General features: G+C 55.0%; 1 protein-coding gene across 5 annotated transcripts in view; it reads left to right on the top strand.

The window, feature by feature from the left end:
* STPG1 (sperm tail PG-rich repeat containing 1) overlaps positions 1–9532 on the top strand; it is a 46735-nt gene extending 37203 nt beyond the window's left edge. For all 5 annotated transcript variants that reach the window (XM_026517040.4, XM_026517043.4, XM_026517042.4 and 2 more), the window contains 2 exons: positions 6072–6262; positions 8246–9532. In XM_026517040.4, the coding sequence (XP_026372825.1) occupies positions 6072–6262; positions 8246–8322 (268 nt within the window). In that variant the 3' untranslated portion in view covers positions 8323–9532. The remainder of the gene's footprint in view (positions 1–6071; positions 6263–8245) is intronic.
* Positions 9533–13414: the final 3882 nt, after the last annotated feature.

Genomic DNA, 13414 nt, shown 5'->3' with positions numbered 1-13414 from the left:
TGGTGAAAAGGAGAGCGGAGAACACTCAGTGTTGAGCTGCTTTCCCCAGAGAAGTGCCATTTGGCCTTTGCTAAAGTGTGGACGAGCGGTTTGAAATCATTCTCATTTTATGACATTTGCATCTGTGGGTCACCAGGCTCTGTCGGTTTCTGGGTCTGTGCTGGAGGCTGTGGGGGTGCTCGGGTGAACGGGGTGAACCATACGTACCTTCAGCTGGGCTCACCTGGGAACGACTCCAGAGCAAAGCAGAGGCGCGCACAACAAAATGCTGGATCATGTGGCCCCAAGGCCGTGTTGCTGCACAGATCCCCAAGGGTAGTCTTTCCAGCTGGGTGCCGTGTAGTGGTGCTGGCGTGGCTGGGGGTGTCTGGGGATCCCTGGCTGTCTGGGGTGCCTTGTGAATGACACATCTTTGGTTAACAAGTCTAGGAAGCACTGCATAGGGACCCTCTAGGAACATCACAGTGTACCTGGCCCGATTAAAGGCTCTGAGATGTCCTGAAGTAAAGAAACCTATTAAACCCAGTGTGTCTTAAACTTGGGTTCCCCCTGGTGAGTACATGGTGCCCTGGGTGGGACATTTGTGTTAATTTCCCCCATGGTCTGGGGCTGCTCTCAGCACCTCCCTGGGCCTTATTTCTCTATGTGTTTAAAAAAAGAGGGAGGTCTCTCCATTTCTGGCACTCCGGGACCCCAAATTTGCTCACCATGTCATTCAGGAGCACGTACTGGGGGTAGTGAACACGGAGCCAGCCCGGACCCACAAAGGAGGTCCAAAATTACATGTATTTTTAATTGACATGGAAAGGATACAGCTGAGAAATCTCTAAAACAAGAAGATAAAACTCATGTGCTCTGGGGTAGTCTAAACAAGCATCCATCTGTTTATGTTCAAGGATGAAGAAATGAGTTAATAGAAAGCAAAGATACAACTGAATACCCTGTATTGAGGGAGTATCCAGACTCCAGTCTCGCAAACTGGAGTTCTATTTCCTCTCCTGTGTCCCTGAAGGGAAGAGAGGGACAGGGGCTGCGGGAGGGGGTGGGGCACCTGCTGGGATCATCAGGTCCCTGAGAAGGTTTGCATTGTTTCCTCCCCATCTCTATGTAACTTCGTTGAGACTTTATCCACACCAAGTCTGAGCACAGTTCCCTCTCCAGGGCTGCACGGGGCAGCGACGGAGAACCTGGGAGTCATCACCGGGTCTCCTGGTGGCAAGCAAGTACCCTAGGTGTCACGCCCATGTGACATGACGTGAGGCCTCTCCTTATTTGTCTTGAATTGCAAGTGCTTGGCTCCTTATTTGGGGGGAGGGTCCCAGCTTGCAAAAATTACCTTTTGGCTCTGCTTTCTTGAGGATGCAGGAAGAATCGGGAGATATTAGTTGTCCCTAGAACTGTTGGTCCCATGTTACACACCAACAAAAGGGAAGCCCAGGGAGTGGAGGATTGGGTGATGTCCCGGGAGTGCTCTGGAGGCTGGCAAGGGGCCAGGCATGGGCTTGTCTCCACTCTCCTCGCTGGCCTCCAGAGCTGAGAATGGGCTGCAGAGGCAACGGGGCTAGCGGGGGTGTGTGTACACCCGGCTCCGAGTCTGGCAGCGCTGAACCTCCCGCCTTCCCCACTCGCCAGCTCTGGGAGCCTGGGGGCAGGGTGGGGGTCCTGGACTCCCAGGACTTCAAATTCAGCCCTGCACATTGTGAAATGAACACTTGGTAATGTGCTTGCGAGGATGAATTCACCAGGTCTGGAGCAAGGTAAGCTTTCGATACGTGTAACTTGTATTTTTATTGCGATATGTGAACAGGTCGTCTGTACTCACCTGTGCTTCTCAAGTGGCCCCTGGAGGGCAGATGCTGTGCGAAGGGCTGGCAGGGTGTTCGGATGACCAGGTCTGGGCTCCCTAGCTGAAGAACAGGGCACGGGTGTCTCTTAGCTGTGGCCACCTTCTGACTCAAAGCTAAAGGCGTTTATCAGCTTGCAGGGGGGACTTTCGAAGAGAAGTGAAGTGTCAGCTTCAGGTCTTCAAAACCGTCACTGTGATGAGTCAGCGAATCAGGGTGAGTCAGGATAAGGGCTTTTTAGAGATCAAACTGGTCCCTCCTGGGTGCTGCCCTCCATGCACACTCGCCAGCAGCGAGGGGAAACGCCCACTGACATCTTCCTAACCCTTGATCTACTTCCTGGAGTTTCTAAGCCACTGGTTTTGCACAGACACGCTGTCCTGCCACAGCCAGAGCTGAAGAATCAAACCCTGTTGGCCCCACTCCAATTTGGGTAATTATCATGACCCACCTAAAGTTCCCCTGGGATTTTCAATTAGATATGGGATGCTTCTTCCCAAGCGGCTGTAATCTGTCACCCTCTACCTGTTAAACAGATGCTGCATTCCACCCCAGAGGCAACCAGCTGCCCTTTAATGAAGAGAAAAAATTGCCCCTTTATTCCTCCCGACCCTGGGAATCCCCGAGGCAGAGTGAATCGGTGCCTGGGAGTGTCCCGAGGGTCTCGGATGCCTTCCCCAAGTGACCCGCTGAGTCCTCCGAGACATTCATTATTCTTGGACATTTACAAACAGCTCACATTGGGAGCTGCAAACATACTTAATCCAGTTGTGGCCAACTCAGAGCCTTTGATAGATGTTTTCTTTCTACGGGGCAGGACCAGGTTGGCTTTTATACCTGAGCAATGAGGCTCATAAAAGGCCCGGTCACCATGCACTGAGGCCAGCCCTGGGTCTGATCCAGCCAGATCTTTGTGATCTGCCCAGCCCCACCTTGCCATGGAGGGAGCGGCCCTGAATGATGGTAAAACTGTCAGGTGGGGTTCAGATGTCTGGACTCCCCGATTGGCTGCCACCCCTCTATTTTCTCTGCAGTTCAGCAAATGTCCTGGGGAATTGGGATGGGGCCTCAAACATGAGTCAGACACAGTCCCCTGCCTTAAAGAGCTAGGCACGTAAAGAGCGTTAGAAAACCTAGCATGTTCTGTGCAGAGAAAAGAAGAAGGGCTAGAACATATCCAGGGCCCAGCCACGCTGAGCTTTCATGGATATCACCTCCTGTCATGCTCCCAGCTCCCCCACAGGGCAGTACTGTCACATAGAGTACGGAGGAAGGTGGTGGAGTAAGGAGTGGCATGCAGGTCCAGCTGACTCCAGGACCCATGCTGCTCTGTGAAGCCCCAGGAAGGGCGGTGGGGGAGGGAGAGGGCAGTGGCCACGGAAGTTTCCCTGAAGGATGCAAGATGTGAAGACTGCTCAGAGTTTGCAGGGAAAAGAGGTGATCCTGGCAGAAGGAACAGCATAGGCAAAGGCAAGGAGTGGTCGAACAGTGCTGTGTTGGGGTTTCTGGAAGGTCAAATGGAAGCAAGGGGCATGGGAGGTTAGGCTGGATGGAGAGGCCGTAAATGGGAGCTATTCCTTTAACTTCTCATCGGGGTCTGTGAGGGTGGATGGTCAGAAGCAGGTGAACATCCTAGAGGTCACGGGTGCATTGAGGGCTGAAGGCAATCTAGGAGGCTCAGTGGCCTCTGCCACCTTGTCCCAGTTCCTGCCACATGCGCTGCACGGCGTGCCTCGAGCGTGCTCTTACCCCTGCTGTTTCCTCTGTGGGAAATGCCCCCTTTCTACCTGAAGAATTCCTGCTTACGTTTCAGGGCAAATGTTAGCTTTTCTAGGGTAAAGTTCTGGATTCATTGGAATTTCTGCCCCCCCCCCGTGCAATGTTTTTACCTTTATTCTAATATTTCATGTTTAAAAAAAATAATATAAGTAAAGTACCTTCATAAGAATCTTCATAAGAATCCTGGATGGAAGGTATTATTACCCCATTTCACAGATGAAGGAACTGAGCCTTGGGGAGGCTGAGACTTCTCTAAGGTCACACGGCTGGTGATGGGGAAGTGCAGATTCAAACCCACGTTTGTCTGGGAGCGAAGCCTATGCTTCCTTAAGTTGTCACCAGCCACGACTGTCACTAGCAGGGGATTGTCAAGCACTTGGGAGCATTCAGGGTCTGTGTCTTCGCACAGAACCGTCTGGACTCCCCAGCGTGCCTGGCTCATGGCTGCACACATGGCTGGGGCTCTTTAAAGATCCAGAGAGCTGAGCTGCGGTGCTGAGATCTCCTGGGCACGTTGATGGGGTGGAGGGCCAGGGACTTCTCTAGGCCCTCTTGCCAAGAATCCTGGCGAGCCGCTGGCCCGGCCTCCTGCAGGCTGTCTCCGGTTAGGACAGCTGATACCTCATGGCCTTTTCAAAGAACGGGGCCCGGGGGTGACCCAGACCGCTGGGGTGACCTCACGCAGTGGTTGGCTCACTCCGGCTCCAGCTTTTAGGACTCCTGCCTGTCTCTCAGTGATGCCGGTCCCACACTCATCAAATTTCTGGGGGTGCTTTGAAGGGGTGACACAAGCCGGAACAAGGAGAAGCCAGCTTTCATTTCGAAGGGGAGGGGTGGTTCATCACATAAACTATAACCTGTTCTTCATGTCACCTGGAGGGGAAGAAAGAGGCAAGGCTTTTTCTCCTTTTCCTGTGGGCACCTTTGTTCTAAATATAAGCACCCTGCCAGCTGCTCCCCCGTCCTAAGATGGGAGCCTCAAGCAGATTTACGACGACTTTCAACGGCTTGGCCGTGGGAGTGGCCGGCCTGCCTCAGGGTGACTCTGTGTGAGGGGGGCCCCCAGCCACACTTTCCCGAGGCTCCGTTGCTCCTGAGACCACGCAGCAGGCCGTGGCTTCCAGGATCATCCTACCAACAGCAGCTGCTGTTTCTGAGCACGTCCTGTGCGCGGGTGTGCCGCCAAGTGCCCTCTTCTCTCCACTCGCCAACTGCTTTCCAGAGACAGGTCTTGCTGCTCCTTGCCGCAGGGACGGACAGGCCGAGGGACCCGTCGAGGTCTCACAGCCAGTCAGTGGGATGACTAGAATTCAGAGGCAGGTCTGTGCGACGTTCAGTCTCAAAGATTGCCCTCTGCCGTGATGTCTTCCCCAGACTGCTAGGCCCTGGAGGCTTGAGTTCGGTGCTGGCATTGCCACTCATTGGCTCGGTGACTTGGGGGGACTCGCTTTCCCTCTCTGGGCGCCGATTTCTTTAGCACGGTGAGGAGGTTGGATAGGACACCTCTAGGTCTCCTCTAGCTCTCTGAGTTTAAAAATGCCCTTGCTTCCAAAGGTGTTGGCCAAAGGGCAGCAGAGCCCCAGCGGCCAGGAATCCCGGTCCCCTCCTCTGTTTGGATGTGTTGGCTTCTAGCGGGGGTGACTCTCCTGTGGCTGTTCCGTACCGTGAGAACTTTCCCTTTCCTTTTGGTGAAAGACCGTAGACGAAGCCTCGGGTGTGAGATGGGAGCGGGCAGCCCTTCTACTGCACGGCCAGGAGAGGAGTGTGATTCCCAGAACAACCCCCAGAATTCCCTGGGCAACAGGTGGACTTCTTTGAACCACAGCCTGGTGGATGATCCCAGCTGGAAGGGACCTTAGAGGATATCATGTCCAGTCTCCTCATTGTGCAGATGGGGAGACTGAGGCCCAGAGTGAGTTAGTGACAGAGCCGGGGCTCCGGCACGGGTTCCGTTCACCTTTCATTCACTCTCTCAGCGCTGGATGCAAAAGACTCCTCCTTTTCCTGAAGGGCAGGGAGATGGACCCGAGAAGGAACAATCACAGTGTAAGTGGTCCGCGTGAGACGGAGGGCTGCCACGTGACTGGAGCTGGCACGCGGCTGCTGTTCCTGACCCGCTCAGCCACTTCGCCTATAAAGCACCTGCTGGGCCCTCACACTGTGCTGCCCCCCCCCAACTACAGTGTGCGGCGCGTCACCTCCTTGAACCCGGACCACAAGCCTATGACATTAGGACTGGGAAAATCGCCATAGTGCAGAAGGGAAAAGTGGGGTCTGGGGGGCCCCCCGGCTCAGGAGCAGTGGAGCCCGGCTCCGCCAGGTCTCCTGGTGCTGGTGCGGTCCTCGTGCAGACTGCTCGGTCCGGGCCAGGGCTTGGCTTGGGCTAAAAACAACCGTTTCCCCGATAGACCGCTTGAGTGCCGTCTTCACGGTTTGTCTTTTTTGAAGGAAGAACCCCATCCTGAACTTCTCGGCGCAGCCCTTGCCCCTGCCCCCGAAGCCGCCCCTCCCAGGCCCAGGGCAGTACGAGATCGTGGACTACGCGGGGCCCCCCAGGCACTTCATCTCTAGTGCATCGTTTGTGTCCAACACCAGCCGGTGGACAGGAGCCCCGTCCCAGCCAGGCCTGCCGGGCCCAGGTCAGAGGTTTTAAATGACTATAAAAACCAAATCTAGAATTGTTTGTCATTCCTGGGCCATCAAATGTCACTGATTTATGGGCTGTTTGCCAAACAGGCTGCAGAGGTTAGAGTCGATCTAGAAGATTTTAAGCTTGCACGTTCAGATTACGAAAGGGTTTTTTTTTTGTTTTTTGTTTTTTTTAAAGGTGGAAGGGCTCTTAGTGTTAATCCAGGCCAGGGATTCATCACCAATGACCGTGGATGTCCAAGAGGCACAGAGATGGGCTCCAGAGGGGTCTGTGACCCCGAACTTGCCTGCAGACGTGGAGCAGGAAGACATTAATTTTTGGAGAAAGGGGCCATAGCTGTTGCCAGATTGCCCAGTGATTGCATGTTCTTAGAAATGTTTAGATCACTGGCCTGATCCGGCCGAATCACTGGACAGCTGGGGCCCGGAGAGCAAGGTGTGCACTGAGCCACAGAGAGAGAGCGGCAGGGCAGGACAGCAGGCTGTTTCCCCTCTGTGCCCTGTGGTCACGAGACACACCAGGGATTGTTCCCTGGAGCAGCTCCTGGGAGCTGTCTCGTGCTGCGCCCTTTTTCCAGATGGCTGACTCGGGGGGCCCCTGTCACTTCTGGGACCTACCTGAGAGCTAACAGCGTGAGGACCCACTCCAGCAGCTGCTCTCTGTACCCCCTGACCTCTCTGTAGCTCTCTTCGAGCCCCTTAGCTGTTTGCCACCCCTGACGTCGGCCAGAGCTGGTGGCACTGGGGACTGACAGCTGTGCTGGTGGTGTGGGAGGGGGAAGGCAGAGCCGAGGGGGCTGTAGGTCTGCGTAATTCAGTCTTTCAGTGAGCACTGGGGATGCTCCCACCCTGGGGGGACAGAAGTGACTTAGCTTGGTGCTGACCCCCAGAGGCGTCAGTCTGGTAGGGGAGACAGCTTCCCCTCCACGCATACAGGTGAGGAAAACGTAAGGTGGACAGGACGGGGAAAGCCATTCTTAGAGCTTTGGAAATGTAGAAATAATGATAATCAAGTCAAGAAGACTGCAGAGGTTTGACCTGGGGGTCGCTGGTTAGTCCAGGCAGGGCTCAGCTTGGTTGGGCAAAGGTACTAATACTCCGTACACGCGTGGGCTCCAGGAGGCCCGGGGCCCAGCGAGGATCCTGTGTGGCCCAGGCCTCTAGGAGCTTTTCCTGAGGGTCTTCTCCCTGCTACACGCAGTGTGGGACACCTGGCGCCCAGGCACAGGCCACTTCCCGCTGCCGTGATCACCTGCACCACGGTGGGCTTCCCTGAGGGCTGGCCTGGGAGTAAGCCCCATGCAAACATCGGCCTTCTTGGCATCTGGTGCGTGCAGATGGGCCTGGACTGCCAGTGCTCCCATCGGCCTGGACCCTCATTAACCAAACCAGCATCAGCCGGAGAGTTTCCATTCATCCCCGTGTGGTCCTGGCAGCTGGTCTCCTGGAGAGAATGTGCCTGAATTTATCATGGCTTTCAGTTTTCTGGAAATTTCTTTTTCTTTCTTTCTTTCTTTTTTTAAGTATAGGCTTCACGCCCAGTGTGGAGCTTGAACTCATGACCCAGAGATCAAGAGTCACAGGCTGTATCAACTGAGCCATCCAGGCACCCCTTCTGGAAATTTCTGAACTAAATGAAAACAAAACCCCACCAAGCTGACACCTTGCTTCTTTAAAAGTATTGCTTTACTTGATAGTTTTTTCTAAACTGATAGAAAACTCTTTTGTAAATTTTCTTCTGTTAAAGAAGTCACAGGGAGTTAAAGAAGGCTGAAAGCCAGAGTTCAAGTCCTGCCTCCGCCAGGCCAGCCCCTTCCCCTCTGCCTCCCCATGTGTAAGATAAGGGGCTGGGACGGGGTTACCCCTGGTGTTGCCAGCTGTGATGTAGGATGCCAGGGGCTTGAGCAGCTGGCCTTTGCGCTCTTAATACTCTCTCTCTCTCTCTCTCTCTCTCTCTCTCTCTCGCCTCACAGCCACATACAGTCCGGAATTCCCTGGAAAGCAGTCCTTTCTCTACAACGAGGACAACAAATGGATCCCAGTGTCGTAGGGACCTCACACAAGCTCAGGGAGAACCCTGGCCACCGGCTGCCCCACCCAGGTTCCCCAGGACGTTCATTCAGAGAATGCCCATTTCGTGCGTGACCGATGACCTCTGGGGCAGCTCTGCCCCCACCCCTCCGCCCCCGGCTGGTGTAGAGCTGGGCTCCTGCATTTGTCCTTGTCTTGAGCTGCCCCCTGGAGATTGGACTTCCTCTCCTACTGACTCCAGTGGTTTCCTGAGCAGAAACAAGGCGTGGACAGAGCCTCCCTCGGTGACTTCGCCATGCACCTGTCCACGATGGCTTTCGCAGGCCTCCCCACGGATGTAAGGGGCTGCTGAAGCTCGGACTCCAGGGAGAAGGCGGCCAACGGCAGATTCCCCATCTAGAAGCCTGACGCTGAGCCACGGCTCTGGGGTCCAGAGTGCACCTGCAGGGTGGACCACGCAGGACCGCAGCCCCGCACGCTCCCATCCTTCGGCCTTGACTGCCAGACTTCCCCTGGAGTCTCAGGAGCTGCGAAGGTCCAGAGGTGCTTGTGACAGACATGAAGGGGTTGCTGGGCCCTTGTCTCCAGCTAAGCCTTTGTATTTCACGTTCCGGAAGAGCATGGCAGCCAGTCACCGTGGTCACTTGTGTTCATTGCCACCTTCAGGAGAGGCCCCCACATCCACTTAGTGGCTCAGTGTTTGGCAGCCCATGAGGGCAGGAGCCTGCTGGAGCCAGGGCCCCGGAAACCGCGACTCTGAGGGCGCAGGGAGGCCTTGCGCTGCTTGGTGCCTGCGGGTTCGTTCTTTCCCCGAGACTTCCCTGTGCCCGGGCCTGGCCTCCGTCTCCTCCCAGACCCCCTGCTCGAGTCCGACACGGTCTTTAGTGATCTTTTCTGGCCTGCCAAATCGGTTTCCTCCTGGCAAGACGAAGAAATTCCCAAAAAACCAAGGGGAACTGGAACTAAGCCTATGTCCCCTCCTTCCCCAAATACTGATGTTCACGTCTGCAAGTGCAAGGCTCTGGAGCAGCCCCCTGCCCGCTCCCCACACAGTCAAGGCCTCCCACTCCCCGGGCCCCGCCTCTGACTTTTCTCTGTGACCAGAGAATGGCTTCCTGTCAGAATGGCGGCTGACTGGCCCTCCCTTTGGGGAGGGGTGGGCGAGGAAGAAGGAGGGAGAAGGCTAGAATACTGTATCCGATTAAACTGAATTCTTGCATCTCACAAAAGCTGGCCTTTTAGTGAACCCCCGATTCCCTCAAATGCCTGCTGCTTTGGGATGAGCAGGAGGTGGCCTGAAGCACCTGGCAAACCTTGAGGCAGGATGCCCTCTGCTCCCCTCCTGTCAGGTCCGTAGCTTCTCCCTGAAGGAAAAGGGTCATGAGGCTCAAGGTCACACCTCGGGGGGCTGGGCAGGTAGTGCATGGAGGAAAGTAGGTTAGGCCGGGATGTGTTGTGGGAGCTGAGGCCACTCGTCTCAAGGGGCACCCAGCACGGCTCCAGCTAACTGTTGCCAGAGCTGTTCGACAGAAATCTGGGAAGTCTTTAAAATGCGAAATCTCCTGATGGGAGATGTTGACAACCATCTTTCAACTTGGAATTTTTCATTCGGGCTAAAGGAAACTTCTGCAGGCCACCCGTTGTCCGCTTGGGTTCTAGAAGTTCTGGAAGACCCTTTCGACGTTGGCACTTGATGCTGTAACTTTCTTTGACCCCAGACTCTTGACAATGGGGCCAGACCCCAACGCCTTGGTTTTTAGGTCCCTCGACCCTGGGGGACCTTTAGCAGGAGATTGGGCTGGATGCCGTCGGCCCTGGGGTCTCTGTGGGCAGAGGCTGGGAAATGTATAGGAAAACGAACCAGGTCTCTCCTCCCCTCGGGCAGCTGGGCTCAGCCCCGGCAGGTAAAGGCTGTCTCTCCAGAGGAGCCCCCTCCGCGTGGGGTCAGGAAAGAGGGCGCTCTGGGAAAAGAACGGCAGGGCTGCCCTTGGCCAGTCTGAATCTGGGTTCTGTTGAAGACATGACTGGAGCTGAGGCGCTGAGCTCAGAGGGTCTGTCTCGACCGCGTCTAGCCCCAAGGTGTCATGAGCTGCCTACGGCTCCATCCGGCCCAGTGCTTCTCAGACCCTGGCCATACAATAGGATCCCCTTGGGAGCTGTTACAGAGACAGCCTGCCGAGGCCCCAACCCTCAGAGTTCTGACCTAACTGATCTGACGTAGGGTCTGGGCCTTGGTATCTGTATTAAAGTCCTCAGCGTGATGATAATGTCTAGTTGGGGTTAGGATACACTGAGAGCTTAATAAAGTATTTTCCAAATTTTAACGTACATGCCGATCACTTGGGTATCTTGTTATAAAAGGCAGATTCTGTAGGTCTGCGGTGGGGCCTCAGAGTCTGCGTTTCATTTTCTTTTTTTAAGAAAATTGAGTTATAGTTGACGTATAACATTGCGATAGTTTCAGGCGGAAGCATTTCTTATGAGCTATCAGGCGATGCCGATGCTGCTGGTCTAGGGACCCACTTAGGGTAGCAAGGGTCTAATAAATACACTTAATTGCTCAACTCTGGCCTTCCATTTGTTCGCTCACCTGCTGTTTGTCTATTTGCCCTCCTCCCTCCCCCCTCTTTCTTTCCCTCCCTCCCGCCCTTCTCCTCATTCCCTCACTTACTCATCCCTTACGCCACTGTCCTCCTCCATCCCTTTCCCCCATTGCTGGCCACTTGTCTTCCAGGGCAAAGCCACCAGGCAGGGGATGCACTCTCCACCAGTGACGGCCACCTTCCCAAAGTGACTCCTGTTTGGAAAAGACTTACCTTCACTCCTTTCCCCCTTTGACTCTTTGGAGCAAAAGACGGTCCTAGAATGGCAGCTGTTAGGCTCAGGAGGCACCCTGGGCCCCCGACTTCTTGGAAGGCCGGGCTCCCTTTGAGATCCAAATGGCCTTTGTTGGCATTGACAGCCCTGGTCTCATCATGTGGTGGCTGTGCTGGGGAGAACCGAGCCCTGGTGGCTTTACTGCGGGTGCCGGATGGCAGGCACGGGCTGCCCGGCTTCCTTCCTGAACTCTGCGGCAGGCTCTGCACGGATACTGACCCCTCAGGTGTACTAGCCCAGCCAGACCCTGGCAGATGACAAAGGCTTCAAGGCCTGTATAATTACAGCCTCTCTGGAGCAGTGGTTCTTGACCTTGACGACACACTGTAATCACGGGGGGGGGGGGGGGGTTGCTTTAAAAAGTTCTGAGGTCTGGGTCCACCCCCAGAAGTTCTGATTTAAATGCTCCAGGGTGGGGGTCGCCTGGCTGGCTCAGTCAGTAGAGCATGTGACGCTTGATCTTGGGGTCAGTTTGAGCCCCACGTTGGGTGTAGAGCTTACTTAGAAACAAAACATTTGGGACGCCTGGGTGGCTCAGCCGGTTAAGCGTTTGCCGTTGGCTTGGGTCATGACCTCAGGGTCCTGGGACTGAGTCCTGAGCCTGGCTCCTTGTTCGGGCAGCAGCCTGCTTCTCCCTCTGCCTGCCGCTCCCCCTGCTTGTGCTCTCTCTCTCTCAAATAAATAAAATCTTTAAAAAAGAATTTTTAAAGATAAAGAAATGTTCTACGGTGGGGTCTGGGCAGTGGGGAAAGGGGTAAAAGCTGCCCAGGTGATTCCAAGAGGCAAAGCAAGGTGGGGAAGCACCACCGGCCTGCTTCCCAGCTGCTTCCGGGAGGGGAGCTGGCAGGAAGCGCAAGGAAGAAAGGAAACGCTGAGCACCTCCGTGCGCCTGCGCACTCCGCCCTCCCGCCCTCACGCATCGTCCTGCGCTGACAGCTTGGGTGACGCCTTAGCTGTGGTGAGGCCTAGAATGGACACAGCCACCCTGGACGCCTCTAAGGTCCCTCGAGCCGTGCCATGCAAGCCGTATGGGTGTCTGAGACCACAGGAGACATCAGTAATACTGATCCTGGCTTCAAATTTTGATATTTTGTTCATCATGGATTTTTTTTTTTTTTTGCCTTTATTAAAACAAAACACAACAAAAAAACATTGCATTGATTTCTCTTGATTACTGAGCTCTTTGAGTCCTCCTAATTTTTGTGCCTGAGATTCGGGCCTCGCTGGCCTGACCCTAGCCCTGGCCCTGACTCCAGGCAGGGAGGTGGGAATGAGGACCACTGGCTCTGACTGTCAGAGCTTAGAGGCCCTTGGAGGCATCTGTGGTTTACAAAGGTTTTAAAAGTTCTGTTCAGACAAAAGTTTATGGGAGACCCTGATGTGTAAAAGGGGAAAAGCTGATCTGCCATGACTGAAGTCCGAAGGGTCCTCGGGGGCCGCAGCTAAACCCTCCCCTACATCGAGGTGGCCTCTGAGACCCACCAATCAGCTCTGCAGCTCTAAAGATGGTAGTTACAAAGACCCGGGTAGATCCATGCCCCTCACCCATAGCTAAAGAAACTGAGGCCTAGAGGGGGTGGTGTGCTAGGAAGCTGATGAAGGGAGGGAGGGAGGGAGGGAGGGAGAGAGGAAGGAAGGAAGGAAGGAAGGGAGGGAGGGAGGGAGGGAGGGAGGGAGGGAGAGATGCTCTGATCTGTCACTTGTTGCCAGAGGAAATAAAGGCCTTGATGTGTAGCAGTGGTCAATTTCCTGGGTATAACTACTCCCCCACGTACCACCATGATGTCACTGAGGCAGAGCTGGGAAGAGATGGGAGCACCCGTTTCTGTAAGCTGCGAGTCAGCTGCAGGGAAAAAGACTCGGCCCAGAGTGTGGGGATAGAGGTGGCATAAGAACTCAGTTCACGTGGCTCCCAGCCGTGGGCTCTGCCTACTGGCCCCAGTGGTGCGGTCCTTGGCAAGGCCATCCTGGACCTTCCCGGGACTTCTCCATCTCTAGTCATTCGTCCTAAGGTCATGACATGCAGCCTGTGGGACCGCGCCAGACAGAGATCTCAACATCAGGATCCCGCTGCCTTCCAGGGGGCACCTCTGCTTCTCCAGTGCCCAGCACGCGCCACCAGACTTCGAGTCCGGTGCAAGCTACCCGCAGGACAGCAGGAGGCGGGCCTAATCTGCTCTCACCTTCTCCTCCTGGGAAGACTTTCACAGAAGGAGTGAGTGTAGTATTTGAAG

Source organism: Ursus arctos, unplaced genomic scaffold, assembly GCF_023065955.2.
Source record: "Ursus arctos isolate Adak ecotype North America unplaced genomic scaffold, UrsArc2.0 scaffold_32, whole genome shotgun sequence".
In the NCBI taxonomy this organism is placed as follows: Eukaryota; Metazoa; Chordata; class Mammalia; order Carnivora; family Ursidae; genus Ursus; species Ursus arctos.
This window is presented reverse-complemented; position numbering and strand designations above follow the sequence as displayed.